The sequence below is a fragment of the Pseudophryne corroboree genome, chromosome 2 (assembly GCF_028390025.1).
Source record: "Pseudophryne corroboree isolate aPseCor3 chromosome 2, aPseCor3.hap2, whole genome shotgun sequence".
NCBI classification, from domain to species: domain Eukaryota; kingdom Metazoa; phylum Chordata; class Amphibia; order Anura; family Myobatrachidae; genus Pseudophryne; species Pseudophryne corroboree.
The window spans coordinates 832,175,125-832,199,259 of record NC_086445.1 but is presented as its reverse complement, the minus strand read 5'-3'; the positions used below and the strand labels follow the sequence as shown (position 1 = coordinate 832,199,259).

General features: G+C 43.9%; 1 protein-coding gene across 1 annotated transcript in view; it reads right to left on the bottom strand.

The window, feature by feature from the left end:
* Positions 1-9,991: 9,991 nt before the first annotated feature.
* Positions 9,992-24,135, bottom strand: part of PPEF1 (protein phosphatase with EF-hand domain 1) — a 185,373-nt gene continuing 171,229 nt past the window's right edge. Inside the window, exons 13-16 of the mRNA XM_063953095.1 lie at positions 18,559-18,665; positions 15,949-16,112; positions 13,619-13,703; positions 9,992-13,035 (exon numbers count right to left, since the gene is read on the bottom strand). Of these exons, the coding sequence (XP_063809165.1) occupies positions 12,842-13,035; positions 13,619-13,703; positions 15,949-16,112; positions 18,559-18,665 (550 nt within the window). The 3' untranslated portion in view covers positions 9,992-12,841. The remainder of the gene's footprint in view (positions 13,036-13,618; positions 13,704-15,948; positions 16,113-18,558; positions 18,666-24,135) is intronic.

Sequence of the window (24,135 nt, the reverse complement as noted above, 5' to 3'; positions counted from 1 at the left end):
AAAATTAGCAGCGAGTGAACAACTCGGAATGAGGGCCAATATTAGCAAGCACGTGGCAGCTCCTCAGTCTGGAGGAGCAAGAGCTCCTGAAAGCATAAGACATTGGAAGACCTGGAAAAGCGGCAGCCATTCAAAATAGTTAACAGGCTACCGTCCCCAGATGAAGGTGCTGTGTATTAAATTATGTGTCTTGCCTTTATTTTAATATTTTCTTTACATGGGGATTACAGGTGCCAGCGGGCCCTTAATGTCCAGGTATGCTGGCACTTATGGTTCTCCAAGTGCTGGCTTGTATAGATGTGTAGGCCATCTGTAAAGGACAATATTAACATACCATGAACCTTGCACCCACCACCACCAGGGTTGCAGGGCAAAGCCCTAGTCTGGTTGTTGCTCGGGAGAGGGTACCCCTTTTTATTTTTTGGGGTCCCCACTTTGATGGGTTGACCAGTTCTGGGAGTGGTTAATGTGATGGTAGGGAGACCCTACACTGAGGGTCACCTGCTATAGCATTTACCCCCTGGCTGGTTTGGATTGCTGTTCATGTTGAATGTCTGTCGTGCCATTATTAAAGGCAATGTACCAAACCCAAACCTGTTTCCATGACAGGACTTTATCCAGATCCATCCCTGGAGCCAGCAGCGGATTGGGGTACTGAGACAGCAGCGGTGGCTACCAAGATCGGAGCTCAGCTCTGATCGGGCAGCGGTCAGTTAGCTTCTGCACAGGTGCAGAAGTTCATTCTGTACTACGAGTAAACTGGCTGCAGTAGGGCTGCTGCACATACCCAGCCATAGCAGCTTCTCCCATGGACCTTTGTGGAGCTCATGAGTCACACCTCACGGCTCTGCCTCCAGCAGGCTGCACTGACTGCAGCTACAAAGTCCAGCAAGGAGCATGGAAAACTGCAGGGATGGATGCGACAGCCTGCTAAGTAAGTCAGCTCAGCTGTCAGTCTGTACTATGGGCCTAATTCAGACCTGATCATAGCAGCAAATTTGTTAGCAGATGGGCAAAACCATGGGCGTCATTCCGACCCGTTCGCACGCAGTGGTTTTTTGCTGCGGTGCGAACGGGTGCGGAATGCGCATGCGCGGCGGGGGGCGCAGTGCACGTGCGCGATGTTGCCCGGTGACAGGGGTCACTGGGTTACGTCGTGGCTACCGACGGAAGCGGTCGCAGTGGCGACCGCTAAGAAGATTGACAGGAAGAAGGTGTGGATGGGCGGATCTGGACCGTTAGAGAGTGATTTCAGGGAGTGGTGAGTAAAACGCAGGTGTGTCCAGGACAACGGAGGGCGGAGGAGTGACGTCAAAGCCGGGCCCATCATCGCTGGATCCATCACACAGGGTATGTCCAGGGCTAGTCTACTTCTGCTTGAAATTGTTTTAGCTTAGCAGGGCTGCACAAGCGATCGCAGCCTTGCTAAGCTAAAATACACTCCCCCATAGGCGTGGACTATTGATCGCAGCAGCAGCTAAAAGTTGCTGGCTGCGATCAACTCGGAATGACCACCCATGTGCACTGCAGGGAGGGGGACAGATATAACATGTACAGAGAGAGTTAGATTTGGGTGCGTTATATTGTTTCTGTGCAGGGTAAATACTGGCTGCTTTATTTTTACACTGCAATTTAGTTTTCAGTTTTAACACACCCCACCCAAATCTAACTCTCTCTGCACATGTTACATCTGCCCCCCCTGCAGTGCACATGGTTTTGTCCATTAGCTAACAAATTTGCTGCTACGATCAGGTCTGAATTAGGCCCCATGAGTGGTGGGTCATGTTTTGTTCATATGTTTGTAAATCCAGTCATAAGGATACAGAGACATGTGAGTTCACTGCTGTGCTGTTTATTCCATCACCAACTCCAGACACCCTGCACACTGGACCACCCACTTCCCAGCATCCCCCTGGTCCTAGGGACCATCACTGAAGATTCAGACTTACACATATTAGTAAAGGAGTGTCTACAAATATTAAGCATTCTAATACACTAACATCACATCCTCTTTTCTTTAAAGATAAGCCCTGTACGCTTCAATGCAACAATTAACAACATCACATTAAGAACATCATCTAACACGTTTCAATGAGTCTCTCAGGTCTGCGTATTTCCGTTTTGGGTCTTTCATACACAGTCTGTGTTTCATCGACCATGTTGTACCTTTCTAGAATCGTGGTTTGTTCACCATTATCAGGATCATCATAGATGTCAGATGAAGGGTATTCTTCAGTCATGTTGTCTTCATTATGGTTAGGTTGAGATCTTAAATCCACCCGATTCTTCTTACTTCCGTTCCACGCTCTGTACGTATAGTATAAGATCTTGGTGCTACTTGTGCTTGCACAATACCTTTCTGCACCCAAATACCTTTCTTGTGATCTCTGAGACGGACTTGGTCACCCGATTTTAGATCAGATAAGCTTTTTGTTCGCCTGTCATGGAACAGTTTCTGTTTCGCCTGTTGACGTTCCTTACACAGTCTGACCAACGCTGAGTTATGTGTATTAAGCAGTTCATCATGTATCGGGAGATTTGCTCTAATCCTCCTTCCCATCAGCATTTGTGCAGGAGAAAGTCCATTCTGTAAAGGTGTACTGCGGTAGATTAAAAGACTTTTGTAGAAATCTTCTTTACCGTCTTGAGCTTTTTTCATGAGACTCTTTACAGTTTTTACCGAACTTTCTTCCAACCCATTTGAGCGTGGATAGTAGGGACTTGAAGTAGTATGGACAAATTCCCACTCATCAGCAAATTGTCTAAATTCAGCACTGGAAAACTGAGGACCATTGTCAGTGAACACTTCCATAGGAACACCATGCCTTGCAAAGATTGACTTCATGCAACTGATTACGGCTTTACTAGTAGTTGTATGTAGTGTCTTCACCTCAGGGTACTTAGAGTAATAATCAGTCACGACAATGTACGTTTTCCCATTACAATCAAACAAATCTGCGCCAACTTTCTGGTACGGTCTCTCTGGCACTGCATGAGGACTCAGTGGCTCGACTTGTTGTTTCGGTCTATACGTAAGACATAATTCACATGTAGCTGTAGTCTGTGCTATGTCTTGGTTCATTCTTGGCCAATACATAACTTCACGTGCTCTCCGCTTACATTTTTCTTCTCCTAAGTGGCCTTCATGTATCTTGCACAGCATAGTTTTTCTTAGTCGTGCAGGTATGACAAACCTATTGCCTTTGTAAATAATACCATTGACAACTGTAAGGTCACTGCGGTACATCCAATAATCATGAATAGACAGCGGGCACAAATTTTTTTCTGCTGGCCATCCTTTAAGAATGATATCTTTCAACACTTTCATTCTGTCATCTGTCTCAGTTTCTTTCCTAATCTGTTATTGTCTTGCAAGAGACACTGGTAGAGTAGCTTTGATCAAATTAACATAGGCTTCTATCTCTTCATCCGTCAGACTTTTGGAACCTTCACTTTTGTCCACAGCACGAGAAAGTGTATCAGCAATGTACATGTATTTGCCGGGACAGTACAGCAAGTGTACATCATATTTCTGTAGTCTGATAAGCATTCCTTGAATTCTCATGGGACAGTCATGTAATGATTTAGTCATGATAGCTACCAATGGCTTGTGGTCAGTTACCACTGTAAATATTTGACCATACACAAATTGATGAAATCGCTCACATACATATGGGATCACTAGAAGTTATTTTTCTATCTGAGCATACCTTGTTTCAGCACTTGTCAGTGCTCTTGATGCATAGATTACTGGTTGCCATGTATCCTCATGTTCTTGTAACAGCACTGAGCCTAGGCCAAATTGCGAAGCATCTGCTGAAATTCTTATTCTTTTCGCAGGATCAAAGAATTTTAGCACTGGTTGCTCTGTAATGATCTGTTTCAAGTTTTGCCAACTTTCTTCTTGTTCATGTGCCCACATCCACTCGTTATCTTTGTCCAACAACCATCAAAGAGAGGCTGTTCGTTCAGAGAGTTGAGAAATAAACTTTCCTAAGTAATCATTCCTAGGAATCTTCTGACGTTGTCTTTGTTGTTAGGACGTTCCATGTTCACTATGGCTGATATTTTACTTGGGTCTGGTTTTACACCTTGATCCGAGACCACATCGCCCATAAAGGTAAGTGTATTCACGCCAAATTCACATTTGTCCTTGTTTAGCTTTAGATTCACTTTCTTGACAAGTTCCATTACTTGTCTCAATCTAGAATCATGTTCTTCCTTTGTAGATCCCCAGACAATAATGTCATCCATCATTGTTTCAACACCTGGAATATGTTCAAAAATCATGTGTATTTTTTGTGATATACTTCTGGAGCAGACAATATTCCATATGGTAGTCGAAGAAATCTGTATCTACCTTCTGGTATATTAAATGTACAAAGCTTTGAGGTGGCCTCATCTAGCTTAATTTGCCAGAATCCTGAAGATGCGTCCAATTTACTGAACCATTTTGCTCCCGCAAATTGCGACATGATTTCATCTCTGGTTGGTAGTTTGAAATGTTCTCGTTTAATAGCTTTGTTTAAATCTCTAGGGTCTAGACATATTCTGAGTTGTCCATTTTTCTTTTCAACAATTACTAAGGAGCTTACCCATTCAGTAGGCTCATCAACTTTCTGGATCACACCCAAGGCTTCCATGCGATTTAACTCTTGTTTCAGTTTTTCTCTCAGCGCAAACGGCACTTTTCTACAGGGGTGTATCACTGATGAAACTTGCGTGTCTATATTTATTTTATGCTCTCCAGGCAAACAACCTAGACCTTCAAACAAGTCTCTGTATTCTGTAAACATCGATTTGCAGCCATCTTCTACCTGTGATGTCACCATAAAAACTTTCTTTAGCAAGCTTAGTTTCTCACAGGAACTTAATCCTAGAATCGGTTGCACATTTTTATCCACAATCAGTAGAGATGTTTTAAACTGTTGTCCCTTATATTTCAGTGTCACTAAGCATGTAACTTTCACAGGAATTTCCTCCCCAGTGTACCCTGTAACTTTCACTTTGGCTGGATGAATTTTAGGTTTTACTCTAAAAGTCTTATAGTCTTGAAATTATATTAAATTCACCTGCGCGCCAGTATCAAGCTTAAAGGGAATGACAATCTCGTTCACAGTTAAAGGGACAATCCATTCATTCTTCTCTGCACTGCAAAGTTCAATGCAATCCACAAAGAATTCCTCTTTGTTTAACAGCATGCACTTTGGTTGTTTCACTTTTCATTTTACAGCATTTGGCAAAGTGATTTAGTCTACCATATTTCATGCAGGTTTTACCATAAGCAGGGCACATTTTAGGATTGTGAGCATTTCCACATCTACTACAAATTTCCTTATTAGACTGTGGCTTAGACGGCTTCATTCTTGACAATGGAGGTTTGCTTGGCTCTGTTTTCTGCACTACATGTACAGCACCATCAACTTCCTTGTGTAACGTTTTGGCTTGAAATCTAGTTATTTCTGCAGATCTGCACATAGGCCCTCATTCCGAGTTGTTCGCTCGTTCTTTTTCATCGCATCGCAGTGAAAATCCGCTTAGTACGCATGCGCAAAGTTCGCACTGCGACTGCGCCAAGTAACTTTACTATGAAGAAAGTAATTTTACTCACGGCTTTTTCTTCGCTCCGGCGATCGTAATGTGATTGACAGGAAATGGGTGTTACTGGGCGGAAACACAGCGTTTCAGGGGCGTGTGGCTGAAAACGCTACCGTTTCCGGAAAAAACGCAGGAGTGGCCGGGGAAACGGTGGGAGTGCCTGGGCGAACGCTGGGTGTGTTTGTGACGTCAACCAGGAACGACAAGCACTGAACTGATCGCACAGGCAGAGTAAGTCTGGAGCTACTCTGAAACTGCTAAGTAGTTAGTAATCGCAATATTGCGAATACATCGGTCGCAATTTTAAGAAGCTAAGATACACTCCCAGTAGGCGGCGGCTTAGCGTGTGTAACTCTGCTAAATTCGCCTTGCGACCGATCAACTCGGAATGAGGGGCCTAGTCACTGCCATTATCAGGTATTCCACAGACAATACGATCTCTAATCAGTGAATCCTTTAAATCACCAAACTCACAGGTTTTACTGAGTGATTGCAGCTCTGTAACATACTGATCAAATCCATCTCCAGACTTCTGATCACATGTGAAAAACATATCTTTCATATGTCACATTTTTCCTTGGCACAAAGTAATCTTCAAACTTTTGTATTATAGAAGATAGCACCATATTCTGCCCCTCATCAAACTGAAATCTATTATAAATGTCCAGCACATCCTCTCCTATCACATGGAGGAAAATGGATGCCTTAGTTTTGTCAGCCTCTGTATCAGCTCCACATGCAGCAAGATATATATTAAATCTTTGCTTAAATCTTTTCCAGTTTTCAGACAAGCTACCAGACATCAGCATGCCAGTTGGAGGAGCCAGTTTATCCATGGTTACTCACTGTTTGAAGAGAGGAGCACACGGCAGGCTTTGCAGACACTGAGTATCACAGCCTTACAGACTGCTGCAGGATTATTTCACACTCTGAGAGCACTAGCAGTCCAAGTTAAACTTCTACTGACATCATGTTTTGTTCATATGTTTATAAATCCAGTCATAAGGATACAGAGACATGTGAGTTCACTGCTGTGCGGTTTTATTCCATCACCAACTCCAGACACCTTGCACACTGGACCACCCGCTTCCCAGCATCCCTCTGGTCCTAGGGACCATCACTGAAGATTCAGACTTACACATATTAGTAAGGGAGTGTCTACAAATATTAAGCATTCTAATACACTAACATCACAGGTGACAGGGGCTTATTAAGAGGAGAGAGGAGGGGTGCTGACATTCTGTACACGAGGTGAGGAGTGATGGGTGCTGTGCTGTGATCTGTACTGGGAGAGGCATGCTGGATGAGAGGTGATGGGTGCTGTGCTGCTGCTGTGATCTTTGTTGCTGGGAGAGGGGTGCAGAGCTGGGTGATGGGTGCAGTGCTGGGAGAGCGGTGGCGTACTGGGTGATCGGTACTGTGCTGGAAGGGGGTGCAGTGCTTGGTGATAGGTGCTGGGAGAGGGGTGTAGTGCTGGGTGCTGTTCTGGGAGAGGGGTGCAATGCTGGGTGATGGGTGCTGTGCTGGGACAGGTGTGCAGTACTGGGTGATGGGTGCTGTGCTGGGCAAGGAGTGCAGTAGTGGGTGATGGGTGCTGGGAGAGGGGTGCAGTGCTGGGTGCTGTGCTGGGAGAAGGGTGCAGTGCTGGGTGATGGGTGCTGTGCTGGTAGAGGGGTGCAGTGCTGGGTGATGGGAGAGGGGTGCAGTGCTGGGTGATGGGAGAGGAGTGCAGTCCTGGGTGATGGGTGCTGTTCTGGGAGAGGGGTGCAGTGCTGGGTGATGGGTGCTGTGCTGGGGGAGGGGTGCAGTACTGGGAGAGGGGTGCAGTGCTGGGTGCTGTGAGAGGATGCTGGGTGCTGCTGCGATCTGTGCTGCTGGGAGAGGGGTGCAGTACTGGGTGACAGGTGCTGTGCTGAGTGCTGATGCAGTGATCTGTGCTGTGCTACTAGGTGATGGGTGCTGTGCTGGGAGAGGGGTGCAGTACTGGGTGAAGGGTGCTGTGCTGGGAAAGGCATGCAATACACGGTGATGGGTGCTGTGCTGGGAGAGGGGTGCAGTGCTGGGAGAGGGGTGCAGTGCTGGGTGCTGTGAGAGGATGCTTGGTGCTGCTGCTGCGATCTGTGCTGCTGGGAGAGGGGTGCAGTGCTGGGTGACAGGTGCTGTGCTGGGTGCTGATGCAGTGATCTGTGCTGTGCTACTAGGTGAGGGGTGCTGTGCTGGGAGAGGGGTGCAGTACTGGGTGAAGGGTGCTGTGCTGGGAAAGGCATGCAATACAGGGTGATGGGTGCTGTGCTGGGAGAGGGGTGCAGTGCTGGGAGAGGGGTGCAGTGCTGGGTGCTGTGAGAGGATGCTGGGTGCTGCTGCTGCGATCTGTGCTGCTGGGAGAGGGGTGCAGTACTGGGTGACAGGTGCTGTGCTGGGTGCTGATGCAGTGATCTGTGCTGTGCTACTAGGTGAGGGGTGCTGTGAAATCCTAACGAAAAGATGCATTTTCCCTGAGACACTTTTGACAGCGCCCAGTTTAATCTGAGACAAAATGTTTCTGCTGTGTCTGAGATATGTACAGTACAGTAGGAAACTCCGGGGAACAAAGCTGAGTCACTTATGTATGCTTTTAATATGAGTTTTCAAGTGTACTCAATCTGTTGTTTTGGGTTTTTTTTTTAAGAAATTGTCTTATTTAAACACTTCTTCAAGGCATCTAATTACATTACAAGTCACTCCCACTGAGTGTACAACTCAGTGCAAGATAATGCATATAAAACTGGAATATGTACGGCCTCATTTGTTACACATTTTGTTCTCCACAGACTTTACTCCAGTTAGAAAAGCATCTTAACTTAAACTGTAGTGTTTAGTAAAATGCATGATCAAGGTGATGCAAAGATAAGCGTGGTCTGATTTAAGAGAAATAAATGTAAGGCTTTAATCTGAATCTAAACAGTCCTGACAGTAAAACTACTATAGCTAAAACTCCAGAATGATTTCCTACTGGAGTTCTCATCTTTCCTCACCAAATTCTGAAAACGTAATAAACCCATACTTGCCTACTCTCCCGGATTGGCCGGGAGGCTCCCGAAAATCAGGTGACCCTCCTGACCCCCCGGAAGAGCAGGCAAGTCTCCCGATTTGATGGGTCCCCCCTGCCTGTCCGCCCACTTTGTGTGTAAAGTGGGCGGTCCGGGCAGACGATGACACGATTCTTGCTGAATCGCGTCATCATAGCCACGCCCCCTGCATTGTAATGCCGGTGATCGCGGCATTACAGAGCGGGGGCGTGGCTTAAAGGAGGCATCACCCGTAACCACGCCCCCATCCCACCCTTGCTCCACCCCCGTCTCGCCTCCGGCCTACCCCCTCCATTCGTCAGAGTGCTCCCCGGCCCGCCTGTTGAGCCGACCTGGCTGCTCTCTCCCGCAGAGAGCAGCCAGAACGTCAGTAAGTATGAATAAACCCTTGAATAGCATTATGAGACGTATAAAGACAATGATTACTTCTGTTTGTCTAGTAGTTCTTACTTGAGAAAACATGACACACTCTTCTCTGGGATCAGTTCCATCTGGTTCTATCACAATATGAGGACTTACTATTATGACATTTGCCCATTGCCAATTTATTCCTTAAAGTGCCTGCATATATTGTACGCCTAAATATAGTTTATATATTGGAGTCTAACCCTTATCATCATAGAAAAGGTGCTTTCCAGTAAGTGCTAAATACCTATAACTGATATTGGTATATAGTAACATAGTAATTGTAACATAGTAATTGAGGTTGAATAGAGGCAAAATGCCCATCGTGTACAACCTGTATTCTGAGTTGAGTTGATTATAATGTACCTGCTGAAGTAATTGCAAGATTTCCCAACCGTGGAGAGAGTACAACTCTAATCCAAGTTGGAGGATAACCCGCACCAAGATATAGGTAATCCAAGTATTGTAAGATTGGGATACCTTTTCAATAATAAGCACCACTCTAACTAATGAGTGGATATCATAAACAAAAATTATCAAGGTCATTAAAGGTGCTACCTACTGATTTGGGTTGAAGTACAGGGTCAAATCCCCAAAGAGAGGGGAAAGAAAGGAGAAATCAATTACTCACGCGGTGCACACTACCCAATATACATGTAATTTTAAAAATAAATTCTTTATTGTAAATTCATTAAAACCCCTGTAATATTCTCAAATATAGGCAGAATGCCATAGTGGAATATATACTAAATAAATAAACTTCCACTGTGGCATTCTGCCTATATTTGAGAATATTACAGGGGTTTTAATGAATTTACAATAAAGAATTTATTTTTAAAATCACATGTATATTGGGTAGTGTGCACCGCATGAGTAACTGATTTCTCCTTTCTTTCCCCTCTCTTTGGGGATTTGATCCTGTACCTGCTCAAGTAATGTTTTATGACTAGTTAACAACTATAAATCATGTTACACCCGGATTATCAACGTCAATATTTTAAATGTTATAACCTTGGATATCCTTTTCAATCAGAAATGTATCCAATCCTTTTTTTAAATTCATTTACAGAGTCCGCCATTACCACCTTCCCTGGCAGGGAATTCCAAATCCATATTGTCCTAACAGTGAAGAACCCTTTCCTCTGTTGTGTACGGAATTTTCTCTCCTCCAGCCTCAGCGAGAGCCCACGTGTCCTAGACAGAGTTATTTTAATAAATAATTCCTCTGATAACTCATTGTAATGTCCCTTTACATGTTTGAAGATATTAAAAATGTCTCCCCTTAGACGCCTCTTTTCCAGTGTATAAATTTTCAACCTAGTAAGCCTTACCTCGTAATCCAGTACCTCTAGCCCTTTAATCAATTTAGTAGCTCGCCTTTGAACCCTTTCGAGTTCACCGATATCTTTTTTTATACAGTGGTGCCCAAAACTGAACACAATATTCCAGGTGCGGACGTACCAATGATTTGTACAGCGGCAGGATGACATCCTCGTCCCTTGTCTCAATTCCCCGTTTTATGCACGCTAGCACCTTACTTGCCTTCTTTACTGCGCTTTGACATTGTATACGGTTATTAAGCCTATTATCAATGAGAACCCTCAAATCTTTTTCCAATACTGTTACCCCTAGACTTTCCCCATTTAATATGTAGGATGCAAGTTTGTTTTTAGTCCCGAAACACATAACCTTGCATTTTTCTATATTGAACCTCATTCTCCATTTAGACGCCCAGATTTCAAGTTTAGACAAGTCATTCTGCAGAGACTCCACATCTATTTCTGAATTAATTACCCTACACAGTTTATGTATCACCTGCAAAGATTGACACTGTGCTTTCCAGGCCTATTTCTAGGTCATTGATAAATATGTTGAACAGTAGTGGCCCGAGTACGGACCCTTGTGGTATTCCGCTGACTACCTGTGTCCAGCTTGAGGACTTCCCGTTGACCACTACTCGCTGTACCCTGTTATCCAGCCAGTTACTTATCCATATACAAACAGTTTTTCCTAGGCCAAGCTCCTTTAATTTGATGATCAGTCTCCTGTGAGGCACTGTATCGAAGGCTTTTGCAAAATTTAAGTAGACCACATCCACTGCTTTTCCCTGGTCAAGATTATCGCTCACTTCCTTGTAGAAGCTAACTAAGTTAGTTTGACATGATCTGTCCCTCACAAACCCATGCTGGTCCTTGCTAATAATCTTAGTGGTCTGCAGATACTCCTGTATGCTATCCCTTAGAATTCCTTCCAATATTTTCCCCACTATAGATGTCAAACCAACCGGTCTGTAGTTACCCGGATGATTTTTGGATCCCTTTTTGAATAATGGCACTACCTCAGCTATACGCCAATCCTTCGGTACCATGCCTGATCTAATTGAACTATTGAAAATCAAGTAAAGTGGTTTTGCTAGTTGTGACCTAAGTTCCATAAGAACCCTCATGTGAAATCTATCAGGGCCAGGTGATTTATTAATCTTAATTTTGCTTAGTCTCTCCTGGACTACTTCTTCACTTAAGTATCTAACCACGAATATTTACTGTCACTATCATTATGCACTACTCCCACCGTCAGTTCTTCTCTGGAGAACACAGATGAAAAAAAAATTGTTCACTATTTCCACTTTTATTTTGTTATCATTTATCAATACTCCAAATTTATCTCTTATTGGACCTATGTTCTCCTTTTTTAACCTTTTACTATTTATGTATTTAAAAAACCTTTTAAGATTGATTTTATATAAAATAGAATATCCTAGTTGTTTAAACATACAGGGCTAGATGCATCATTGCTTGGAAAGTGATAAACTGGCAAGAGAAAAATTACCAGCCAATCAGCTCCTACCTGCCATGTCACAGGCTGTGTTTGAAAAATGACAGTTAGGAGCTGATTGACTCGTACCTTTTCTCTCTCCATTTTATTACTCTCCTAGTGATGATGCATCTAGCCCACAGAATAGTATTTTCCCTTCCTGATCAGCTTAAGCAATATTAATGACTTTTATTAAATGCTGCTACCTAACATTTTCTTAAAAAGGCAAAGTCTGGGGAAAAAAATTCCAACCACTATGGGCGATATTCAAATCTCCGCCTCCTCTCCCGCCCGCTGCGAGTATTCTTATGTTACTGTGGATGGGCGCGACAAGTTAAGTTCAGCTCACTATGCCCGGGACAATAAGTGGGGGCATTTGAATATTGCCCCTTGATCTCCCGTCACTTTAGACGGGAGATCAGGGTGCAATAGCATTTGAATTCTCCCCAAAATGTTCAAGCCACACCCAAACCTGACCAAAACATACCCCAGATACAACACACTTCACCCACATATTCGCAAATCCCCCCCACATTTGTGCACTTCACTTCCCTTTCTCGGTTGTAGTTACTTGATTGCAAGCGAAGACCTAATCTATGTCTAGACTGTATGACAGCTCTACACAGGTGCTTCAATAGTCTCATGTTCGGTACAGCATACCTAATATATGCTTTTTTTTGTGTCATTCTTGACGCACTCCAATAATTTACACAGTCAAATATTAATTATAAGTACAGTCATTTGTTCAAGGTCCACAAAGTTCATCCACTGTCTGTTGCTCCACTTTTATGCATGTCACTCATTTTCTTCATGACACATCTGCCGATCACTTTCATCCTGTGCTGCTGCCAGTACCTGCTTCATGCAGAGAAGCACCATGGACTGTAAGGTTACAGCAAGTGCCTTTAGATGGTCTTAAGATAGAGACCCATTTATCAGACCAAAAACATTCAACTTCATTTACTATCCTTCCTTTCAAACTTATGTACCACGCGAAAGGCTTCCAAGAACTCATTGAAGTCAATGCTGCCATCCTTGTTGGCGTCTATGCTATGGGCCAAGTCATCTATAGTGGAATCATCTATACTGATGTGAAGATGGGAGCTGAAAAGCCTCCAAGTCTGACGAAACTCTTCAATAGAAATTAAGCCTAATAAATGAGAGAGAAAATTAGGTTATATTCTGTTAGGTTATATTCTGAATTAGGTTAATTCACAATTATCTAGTGAAGAAAAGCAAAATTCCAAAATTCCAAGCAAACCATAACACCAAATCCTAACCCCCGTGTTAGTACAGCCATGAAGATGAGGCATTTATCTCATTATTTTCCTGGCATGGTAGCCTGCAGAATTTAGCATGAAGACTGTTGTGCAAGGCTGTTGGTAGATGCTGACTGAACATGAACAAGACATAACTCTATACAAATTAGGAATGCTATAAATAGTTTAAGTCTATTTTCTTTAATGGACAAATATGTGTAAGTCAGGACATAGCAGATTCAAGAGCTCAGTATATAATGCAGTTTAAGTTTGTTTAAGTTATTTTACTAGAAATAGGCTATCACTGCATAAAGACCTTTCTCTCCAGGATAAGTGTTATGATAATAATAATAATAATAATAATAATAATAGCGAGTTGTCTACAATACTGCAATTAGGACATTTGACTTATTTAATGTAGGTTCTTACACACATTTAACAAAGCAGATCTGCTAAACTAAGGAACCCATTTACCTGACTGATCCTTGTCAATTATGTTGAATATAATCTCCAGGTCTGCCCTGTATCTGTATAATGTTTCTACCAAACTTGGTTGAACCTAGTTAGAAAGGTAATACGCATTAAGATGATATGATTTATAAAAACAAAACAAAACAGAACTATGTTAAACATACAGCAAAATATACTTACATGCAAATGAGTTATACTTTAAAGCATAAACGCTCTACCAAAGACAAAATATTTAATTTGAAATGTTTTACCAGCTTCCTAAATTGTATAATTAAGAGAAATATTATTAATACATGGGTGGTCATCCACCATCGATGGTCTGATAGCGAGCTGTTTCGCCATCAATGGGATAACACCAATGTAAAACACTGGGGCTGATCACCGATGGTAAGCACCGGTCCTGCTGTGATCATGTGTGGACACTGAGCCTGATTTAGAGGGGGACGCTATTTGCATCAATGCCGCATCTTAATAAAGCTGTGCTTCATTTAGCACCAAAACACTACATCACGGACCCATCAACCGAGCAATATACCCATGTGTGCCACGGAGACAGGATTGGTGCATTGCCTGTGGTAGACGTGTTAGGCCAGCCAAATCGCTGCTCATCTGTCCTGCCCAGTGGTGCAAGTAGAAATATTTTCTTATGGGTACTGAGTGCCGAAAATGGGCGTGGTCATGTGTTGTGATGGGGCGTGGTCACATGCTGCTAGTGGGAGTGGCTACATGACACTGGCGGTGTGGTCACATAACATAGCCCCCTTTTTTTTGTATTCTGGAGGCAAGGCTAAAAATATATAGTAATGCCTCCAGTATAATAGAAATATATAGTGATACCTCCAGTATAATAGAAATATATAGTAATGCCCCCAATTTAATAACAATATATAGTAATGCCTCAATAACAATATATAGTAATGCCTCCATTATAACAGGAAAATACAGCAACTGTCGCACTCCCAGTAACCCTGACAAAGTGGGAGGAGCCGTCATGCTGCCGAGCACCATGGTCTTGTTGCTTTGTGGCGCATTATAATTGTGGCAATGGCAAAGTGTGTGGAAGGTGGTACTGCGTACCCGCTGCAAAATTCTTAAGGGTACTCCGTGCCCGAGCGTACCCGCATACTTGTACCGCTGGTCCTGCCATTATCAAACCTGTTTCTGCGTGTGTGTATACACTATATATACAAAAGTATTCGGATGCCTGACCATTACACCAACAGGTACTGTAATAACATTGTATTCAAATACATATACTTCAATATGGAGTTGGTGCCCTCCTTTGCAGCTATAACAGCTTCCACTCTTGATGGAACACTTTCCACAAGATTTTGGAGTGTTTCTGTGGGAATTTGTGCCTATTCATTCTGTAGCGCAATTTGAGGTCAGGCACTGATGTTGGATGAGTAGGCCTGGCTCGCAATCTTAATTCCAGTACATCCCAAAGGTGATTTATGGAGTTGAGGTCAGGAGTCTGCAAGTTCTTCCACACCAAACTCATCAAAGCATGTCTTTATAGTCCTTGTTTTGTGCACTGGGGCACAATCATGTTGGAATAGAAAATGGCTTATCCCAAACTGTTGCCACAAAGTTGGAAGCATAGCAATGTCCAAAATGTCTTGGTATGCTGAAACATTAAGATTGCCCATCACTGGAGATAAGGGGCCTAGCCCAAACCCTGAGAAAGAGCCCTACACCATTATCTCTCCTCTACCAAACTGCACAGTTGGCATAATGCTGCCGGGCAGGTAATGTTCTTCCGGCAGCCGCCAAACCCAGACTCGCCCATATGACTGCCAGAGGAGTGTGATTCGTCACAAAATAGTGCTGCACGCGTCCAACCCAGCTCTCTGTGTGACCAGACTGGCCCAATAGGCTATTGGCCCTTCTGGTATTTGGCAGATGGCCAGTCTGGCCCTGCTTGCTAGTAATGTGTAACTGTTGCCGTGTTCTATTTTACTCCAGTATTCAATAAATACCTCTCATATGAAACAAACTTGCTCAGACCTCCACGTTTTCGCCACATATCTTCCAGCTGTATAAACACTTTGGGAACTGACACAAATCAAAATGAAAACAAGAGAGAGGCACAGTTTTATAGATATTGTATTACCTGACAATATCTGCTGATAGGCCACATTCAGTTAATCCTGATTTTTCTTTTTATTGATTTATAGGTTTAATATCAATGAACATTGGAGGAAATACAGTACTTCAAAAAGCCAGAAACAAAATGCAAATGAGGGCATATGGCATAATATAACTTTTGTTATCAATTATAACATCAATTAATTTCCTCTGTTTACATGAAAAAACCACACAAAAAAACTCACTTCTTTAATGGGGTTTTCCATTTGCAGATCTTCAAAACATGACAGATAGTCTACATTGCCATTAGAAGCCAGTCGGGCAAGTCTTGAGCGTAATGTCCTCCAAGGTAGACCTAGATGAAGAACAGTCTCCACTGCTAATGCCCAGTCGCTGATAGAGATCTGTCCTGTTGAATGTATAATTATTGAAATATGATGGTCATTTGTTTCCTTTACATAAAAGTCAAATCACCCAGAGGTTCCCCTTGCCCAGACAAATACTATTATCTGCTTTCACTAACTCTCCTCCTGGGAGTTCTGAGACACCGTAATGGAGCACACAAGCAAGCACAAAGAGAAAAGCATGGGCAATAACATAAAGAAAGCAAACCTTTCCCTCGTGCTGGGCTTTTTATAAATAACCCTGATATATTGTAAACATAACCACAGCATGAATATAATACTGTATATATAAACAGGGGCGGATTGGGAACAAAAAGCGGCCCTGGAAAAATTTGTACTAGTGACCCCACATGGGCAGCACCAGAGGGTTAAGGTCTAGCCATGGGCCATGGCAGCAGCACCCTCTCCCCAAGACTTTCCAGACAGTGGGCATGTCCAGCATCAAGGGGGAAGTTAAAAAGAAATAAAATTAAATATTATGAGCACATTATATGATACACCTTCAGAATTTAGGAAACTATATCATTCTTTAGAAAAGATATATTTTCTTGCTTATTACACCAACTGTATCCCAATCACTATTCACTCAATCTTATATGTCAGCCAAGCAGGCAGACAGAGCATACACTAGATCATCTGCAATCACAGGCTAAGTGGCAAAGTCATTTTCATATATGCAAATTATTTTGCATCTTATTCATTATGTCTATAAAAAGGACCACATGTCCTCAAACAAAACAGGCCCCACGGGTGCGTCGGCCCACCAGGAATCTTCCCTGTGAACCCTATGGCCAATCCGCCTCTGTATATAAACATATAAACAGCAAACAACCATAGTAATTATATATTTATGTCCTAGAGTAATGTAAAAAAGTTATAAGCACATAAACCTTTTTACTGCCATTTGTCCTTTTTGGTAGATTAAGAAAAATAAACACAAGAGCAGCACTCCTTGCTATACACAAATGAGTTATGTAATGGGACAAAGGAAAGCAGAACATGCTCATTTTCTCTCCTTCCTGTTTTATTATCCAGCTCTGTCAGCCTGTCTCCCCACAGTGTGAGTCGTTTCCTCTCCTCTGTTCTGACAACACTTGGAACAGATAGGTGGTGCTAGGCTGGCAATACTATTAGACACATCAGACAGTTGCCCAAGGAACCAATGGTTCCTACAATGGTCCAATGGTCGCCTACAGCATGAATGATTTTGTAATGTATCTGATACACCCTCACATGGAGCACCTACCCAACCTTGCATGAAGGGGATGGGCTGGGTTTGCGGTGCTCCGCTATATTATCACAGCCAAGAGCTATTTTTCCAGTCTGAGGAGTGGGCATGCAGGGCCTGGGTCCTGTGGTGAAGGATGTAAAAATGCCCATATACACTTGGCCATAGTAATTTTATTGTGGTTAATTTGAAAAATATTTATGGTCTGGTAAACACCACAGCAAGAATGCATAGGATCCAAATGGTAAAGGCTTTAAAAAAACATGTTTCACTGTCAAGTACATTTCATTTTTTATGCATAGAGTGGGTTAAATAAATATACATAAATATCTAGTCAAACGCCTATAATGTATCCAGTGCTGATTAAAGTTATCATTTCTATTCAATGTGCCTGTTCACATTATAGGGGATATCCAATTACCCACGGTACGTTACCATGAGTAATGATATCGCACGGGGCTATCCTATTAGCTCCGATAAGCCACCACAAGCCGTGGCTTATCGGTGATTGTGTCACCTGCCTTCACCAGGCATCAGCTCCCTGACAGCTCTGGCTCCATACAGCTCCGGCTCCCACTCCGCTCGTCCCATGACCCCCACCTGGCTGGGGCATCCGGGGTGGGGGAAGAGGGGTGGTTGTGGGTCACGGGGCTGACTGGAGGATGTGGGGCACTGACTGGACTGGTCGCCAAGGCTTAGCAGGGGATTTTGTTTCACCTGCCATAAGCAGGCGAAACGAAATCCCCAATAAGCGTCAGATTTTCGGGTCTGTGGTGGAGAAAACACATGTGTCACTGAACCTGTGTCTTCACATGAAAAAATATTTTTTTACGGGAGATCTAATTGGATACCCCATAAAAAAGTATCAGTGAAATGTTTCATCGCACCTACTTGGATACCCCCCAAGGTCAGTGTTACATTTCAACAGTCTGAAGAGATTGACTTCCTTTCTCTCTTTCTGACACACAGGTATTGCCCTAATGCAGTAGTAGGGGTAAATTTACTAAGGTGGGAGTTTTTTTAAAACTGGTGATATTGCTCATAGCAACCAATCAATCAGATTCTACTTAACATTTATCTAACTGCTTCTAGAAAATAATAGAATCTGATTGGTTGCTATGGTCAACATCTCCACTTGTAAAAAAAACTCTAATCTTAGTAAATTTATCCTGTAATGTTGTATGATGTATAACTGACTGTGCATAGAGAAAGAAAATATTTACCTGTCCCTTTAGAATCATGCTCTTTAAATGCTTTCAAGAGATCAGAGCGACGGGCAAAAAATTGTTCACGTAGAGCTCTGAGAGCCGAGCCTTCCACAGCACTTACACTGCAAAGCAGAAATAAAGTATAGGAAAAGAATTACATTCTTGTATGAATATATTTAGCACAGCTTTGGTAACATTTTATTTATTCTTATTTTTTTTATTATTATTAATATTTTTAGCTGGGTATTATATACACTTGCTGCCCCACATCCATTTGAAATTGGTGTTTTGTGTTATGATCTGCTGTAGTCCTCCTTATAATAAGTCTTATTTGAATCTTCAATTTATAACAATAAATAAAAAAAACGTTATTTAGTGTTATAGAGCTACATGAATTTTTATAGATTTTTTTTACAGTATGTGGTGACAACCCACTATTTACATAGCTCCCTTTCTTATATATGTCTACAGGTTGTCTTAACGTTTCAGTGCAGATGTATACTATTGTCTCTTAATTGAACTTGCAATTTGATTACTTTTAAAGATGATTTGTTTTTATATTAATCTTCCCAAATATTCTGGGCAAATTCTGGCTTTGCCTCCAGAAGTCTGTTGGCCTAAAGCAATGCACGTAGGGTAAAACCAAGAGACAGAATATGAGAATGTCAGTGTCTGACATTTCTCAATAGCCGTATGTGTCCCTTACTGTGCCATCGGACTTGTGTAAGATTGATATATCCTTTATTCTGAAAAAAAGAACATAATACATGAAAAGCAGAGTTATGGTAGACTTACCATTGCTAACTCTCTGCGAAGAACATTGGGTTGCACATGGAAACATCGGGGTGTAGAGTGGATCTGGATCCAGAGGCACCAACAGGTAAAGCTTTAGCTGTCCCAGGATGCATAGGGGCCTCTTCTATAACCCGCCTCCTGGCACCGTGAGCTTTTGTTAACCAGTCCAATACAGGAAGCAGGCAAGAGAGAAGGTAGATGTCTGTCACATAAGAACACAATCTCACGACAGGAGAAGGTACCAGTGGCTAATGCCATACAAACCCAAAGAAGCTAGGTGCGTTAGGGTGGGCGCATTGTACCCAATGTACTTCGCAGAAAGAGAATTAACAATGGTAAGTCTACCATACTCTCCTTTTTCTGCAGCAGGGTACATTGGTTTCCACAGGGAAACATCGAGGATGTCCTAAAGCAATTCCTCAAGGGAGGGGACGCGCCTTAGCGGATGTGAGAACCTGGCGTCCAAAGGAAGCATCCTGGAAGGTGAAAGTATCAAAGGCATATAAACTAAGAAACGCGTTCACTGAGGACCATGTAGCTGCCTTCCACAATTGTTCTGTGGACACGCCACGGCGGGCCACCCAAGAAGGTCCAACAGACTGGGTAGAGTGGGCCTTTATCGCAGCAGGAGCTGGAAGACCAGCCTGCACGTCAGCATGTGCAATCACCATTCTAATCCATCTGGCCAAGGTTTGCTTATTCGCAGGCCAGCCACATTTGTGGAATCCAAACAGGACAATTAGGGCATCAGACCGTCTAATAGAGGCGGCACTGTCCACGTAGTTACTGAGAGGCCTAACCACGTCTAAAGACCTTTCTTTAGCCGACAAGTCCGAAGAGATAAAGGCCGGGATCACAATCTCTTGGTTAAAGTGAAAAGATGACACCACCTTAGGTAAGTAACCGAGCCAGGTTCGGAGAACTTTCCTGTCAGAGTGGAAAATCAGAAAGGGAGGACGACAGGACAAAGCGCCTAAGTTCAAGACCCTGGAGGCTGAATATGTTGAACACCCTGAATAAACATATGTACATCAGGAATTGAGGCAATCTTGCACTGAAACCACACAGACAAGGCAGATATGTGAACCTTAAGGGAGGCAAGATGAAGACCTAAGTCCAAGCCTCTTTGTAGAAAAGCCAGAATTCTGAAAGTCCTGAAACGATAGGCGTCATAATTCTTATCAGCACACTAGGTGAAGTAAGAATGCCAAACCCTGTAATAAATCCAGGCAGAGGCCGGTTTGCGGACCTTCAGCATTGTCTGAATAACAGCTTCAGAAAACCCTTTAGTCCTTAGGAGTGATGCTTCAAGAGCCATGCTGTCAAAGCCAGTCTGGCCAGGTTCAGGCAGAAACAAGGGCCCTGTACTAGGAGGTCTTGATGCTGAGGAAGTAGAAGGGGACGCTCTGTTACTAGACCCTGCAGGTCTGAGAATCAATACCGTCTGGGCCACGCTGGAGCGACTAGAATTAGCATTCCTCCTCCTTGCTTGAATTTACGCAGTATCCTGCACAGGAGTGACACCGGAGGGAATATGTAAGGCAGCCGAAAGTTCTGCGGAACTGCCAATGCGTCCACGAACGCTGCCTGAGAATCCCTGGTCCTTGATCTGAAGACCGGAACCTTTAGATTGTGCTGAGACGCCATTAGGTCCACGTCCGTCAGACCCCATCTGTCTACCAGGAGTTGGAAGACTTCGGGATGAAGGCTCCATTCTCCGGAATTAACCTCCTGGCGACTAAGGAAGTCCGCTTCCCAGTTCAGGACACCTGGAATGAACACTGCCGATATGGCTGGCAGATGGCGTTCCGCCCAACAGTGGATTTTGGACACTTCCAACATTGCCATGCGGCTTCGAGTGCCGCCTTGATGGTTTATGTATGCCACTGTGGTGGTTTTGTCTGAATGTACCTGAACAGGCCTGTTCCGTACCAGAGGCAGGGCGAGAGACAGTGCACTGAACACCACCCTCAGCTCCAGAATATTGATTGGAAGGAGTGATTCTTCCTTGGTCCAATGAGTGTTGCTCCAACACCACTCCCCATCCCCGAAGCCTGGCATCCGTTGTCAGTAGGGCCCAGATGAGGATCCAGAAGGGATGGCCCCTGCTCATTTGCTGGTCCTGGAGCCACCAGGACATCGACAGACAAATCTCCGGAGTCAAAGAGACCATTTGGTACCTGATCCGATGAGGTAGGCCATCCAACTTGGAAAGGATCACCCATTGCAAAGGACGAGAGTGAACTTGAGCGTACTCTACCATGTTGAAGGACGACACCATCAGGCCAAGGACTTGCATCGCCGAGTGTATCGACACTCTGAGGTGACAAATGAAGTGCCTTTTCCTGTCGTGAATTTTCAGGACCTAGTCCGGGTCCAAGAACAGTCTCTGACTGTGAGTGTCCAGAAGAGCCCCTAGGTGCACCATGCTCTGAGCTGGGACCAGGGAGGACTTTTTTTTTTCAATTTGTCAGCCACTCGTGGCCTTGGAGGAAGGTCACCGTCAGTTGGAGATGACTGAGGAGGATTTCATGTGAACTTGCTAGAATCAGGAGATTGTACAGATATAGGAGGATTCTGATTATCTGGCGATGGAGGTGAGCCGTCATAACAGCCATGACCTTGGTTAAGATCCGAGGAGCCATAGCCAGTCCAAATGGCAGAGCTTGGAATTGATAATGAAGGTCACCAACAGCAAACCGTATGAACTGCTGATGCGAGATGGCAATAGGAATATGCAGATACGCATCCTGTATATCCAGGGATACCATATAGTCTCCGGGTTCCATAGCCAGAACTAGTGAGCGCAGTGTTTCCATATGAAACTTGGATACTCTCAAAAAACTTGTTCAAAGACTTGAGGTCAATATCCAGTATATGCAGGGATACCATATAGTCCAGGGATACTATATAGTCTCCGGGTTCCATAGCCAGAACTATTGAGCGCAGTGTTTCCATATGAAACTTGGATACTCTCAAAAAACTTGTTCAAAGACTAGGTTCGAGAAGTAACCTCTGCCCCTTACAACTGTTTGTAGAGACTGCACTTTCAACGGGTCCAACGGGAGAACCATTGTGCAGAACTGGTGAGGGGGACATCTCTTGAAAGAGACAGGGTACCCGTGAGAGACAACTTCCAGTACCCAAGGGTCTGAAGTGGTCGTAAGTCAGACCTGGGCGAACTGCAGAAGATGGCCTCCCACCCTGGAGTCCCCCAGGAAGAGGCCCGCCCCGTCATGCAGCAGGCTTGTCATGTTTTGCAGGCGGCTGACGGGCTGCCAAGGGCTACTTCGCCTAGGGCTTGGAGGTTTTGGAAACGCGAGACTGTCTAGGGCAGAGATTTTCAACCTTTTACAACTTGCGGCACACTGAACAAGATTTAAATATTGCCAAGGCACATTCAAATATAATGGTGATGCATGGTGCAATTGCGTGTCCTAGGATGTCATGTCACAGCTTCTCCATAGGTGACGCCTGAGCCACATCTGAGAAAGACAGAAGAGCCCAACACTGCCTGGGCCCAAAATTAGAACTGGCTCTGCAACCACTAAACCCACAAGTATTAATCATTACAGGGCCTCAGTAGCGGCAAAACACTGACGGGCCTGGCTGTGCTTCTATGGCGGCACACCTGGAGACTGCTCAGGGCACACTAGTGTGCCACGGCACAGTGGTTGAAAAACACTGGTCTAGGGTATGACTGGCCCATTGATTTCCCTTGAGGTCGAAAGGAGCGAAAAGTGGTGCTTTTTGTCTTCTAAGAAGGATTAGAAGAAGTGGGGAGAAAAGCTGTCTTAGCAGTAGCTAGCTGTGACACAATTTTATTCAGGTCTTCCCCAAACAAAATATCCCCAGTGAAGTGGAGGACTTCCAAAGTCTTCTTGGAGTCCAAGTCCACTTTCCACGACCTCAACCACAGCATGCGGCGTGCCTGGACAGACATAGCCGATGCTTTGACTGCCAATACTCCCGCCTCAGAGGACGCTTCTTGAATGTAATAAGAAGTGGTGGTAATATGAGACAGGTATTGTCTGGCAGTTTCAGAGATATCCTCGGGTAGCTCTTCCTCTAACGCCTGAACACACGCTTCAATACATTTTGGAGCACAAGATGGCAGTTGTAGTGGGTCTATGAACAGCCCCTGAAAGGGAGTATATAGATTTCAGGCATCCCTCAATATGCTTATCTGTCGTCTCCCTCAGTGAGGTGACACTGGTGACAGGCAGAGTGGATGACACTACTAGGCGGGTGACATAACTCTGCAGGGACGAGGGACGAGAGCGAGCTAAAGCCCATTTGGGAATAGGGAATTTCTTCCTAGGATTAGACCAGGGTTACTGTCCACTAAATGATCAGAATGGGCTAATACAGTTTTAACCACTTTCTGCTATTTAAACTTGTCAGTTTTGTTTGCCACAGTAGTAGAATCATCCTCCTTCGATATTTGTAGGATATGCTTAAGAGCAAACAATAGGGCAGGGACATCTAATAATAAAGAAGATTCCTCGTCAGTAACACAGGATTCAGTGTCAGACAGAACAGTAGGCTCCCCCTCCTCTTTAGATGAGACATCAGAGAGGTTTGCAGACTATGAGGAGGAAGCAGCCCGCTTAGAGGAACCGGGGACACGTGAGTGAACCGAGGTAGATTTCTGTCTAACCAGAGACTAGTTTAGTTGTTGCAGTTGGTTAGACAAACTTTCCGCCCAAGGTGGGTTTACCATAGGGACAATTTGTGGAGGCAATGCCACAGGCACTCCACCAGAGTACCCAGCAGGGTATTGAATGCTGCCCATGG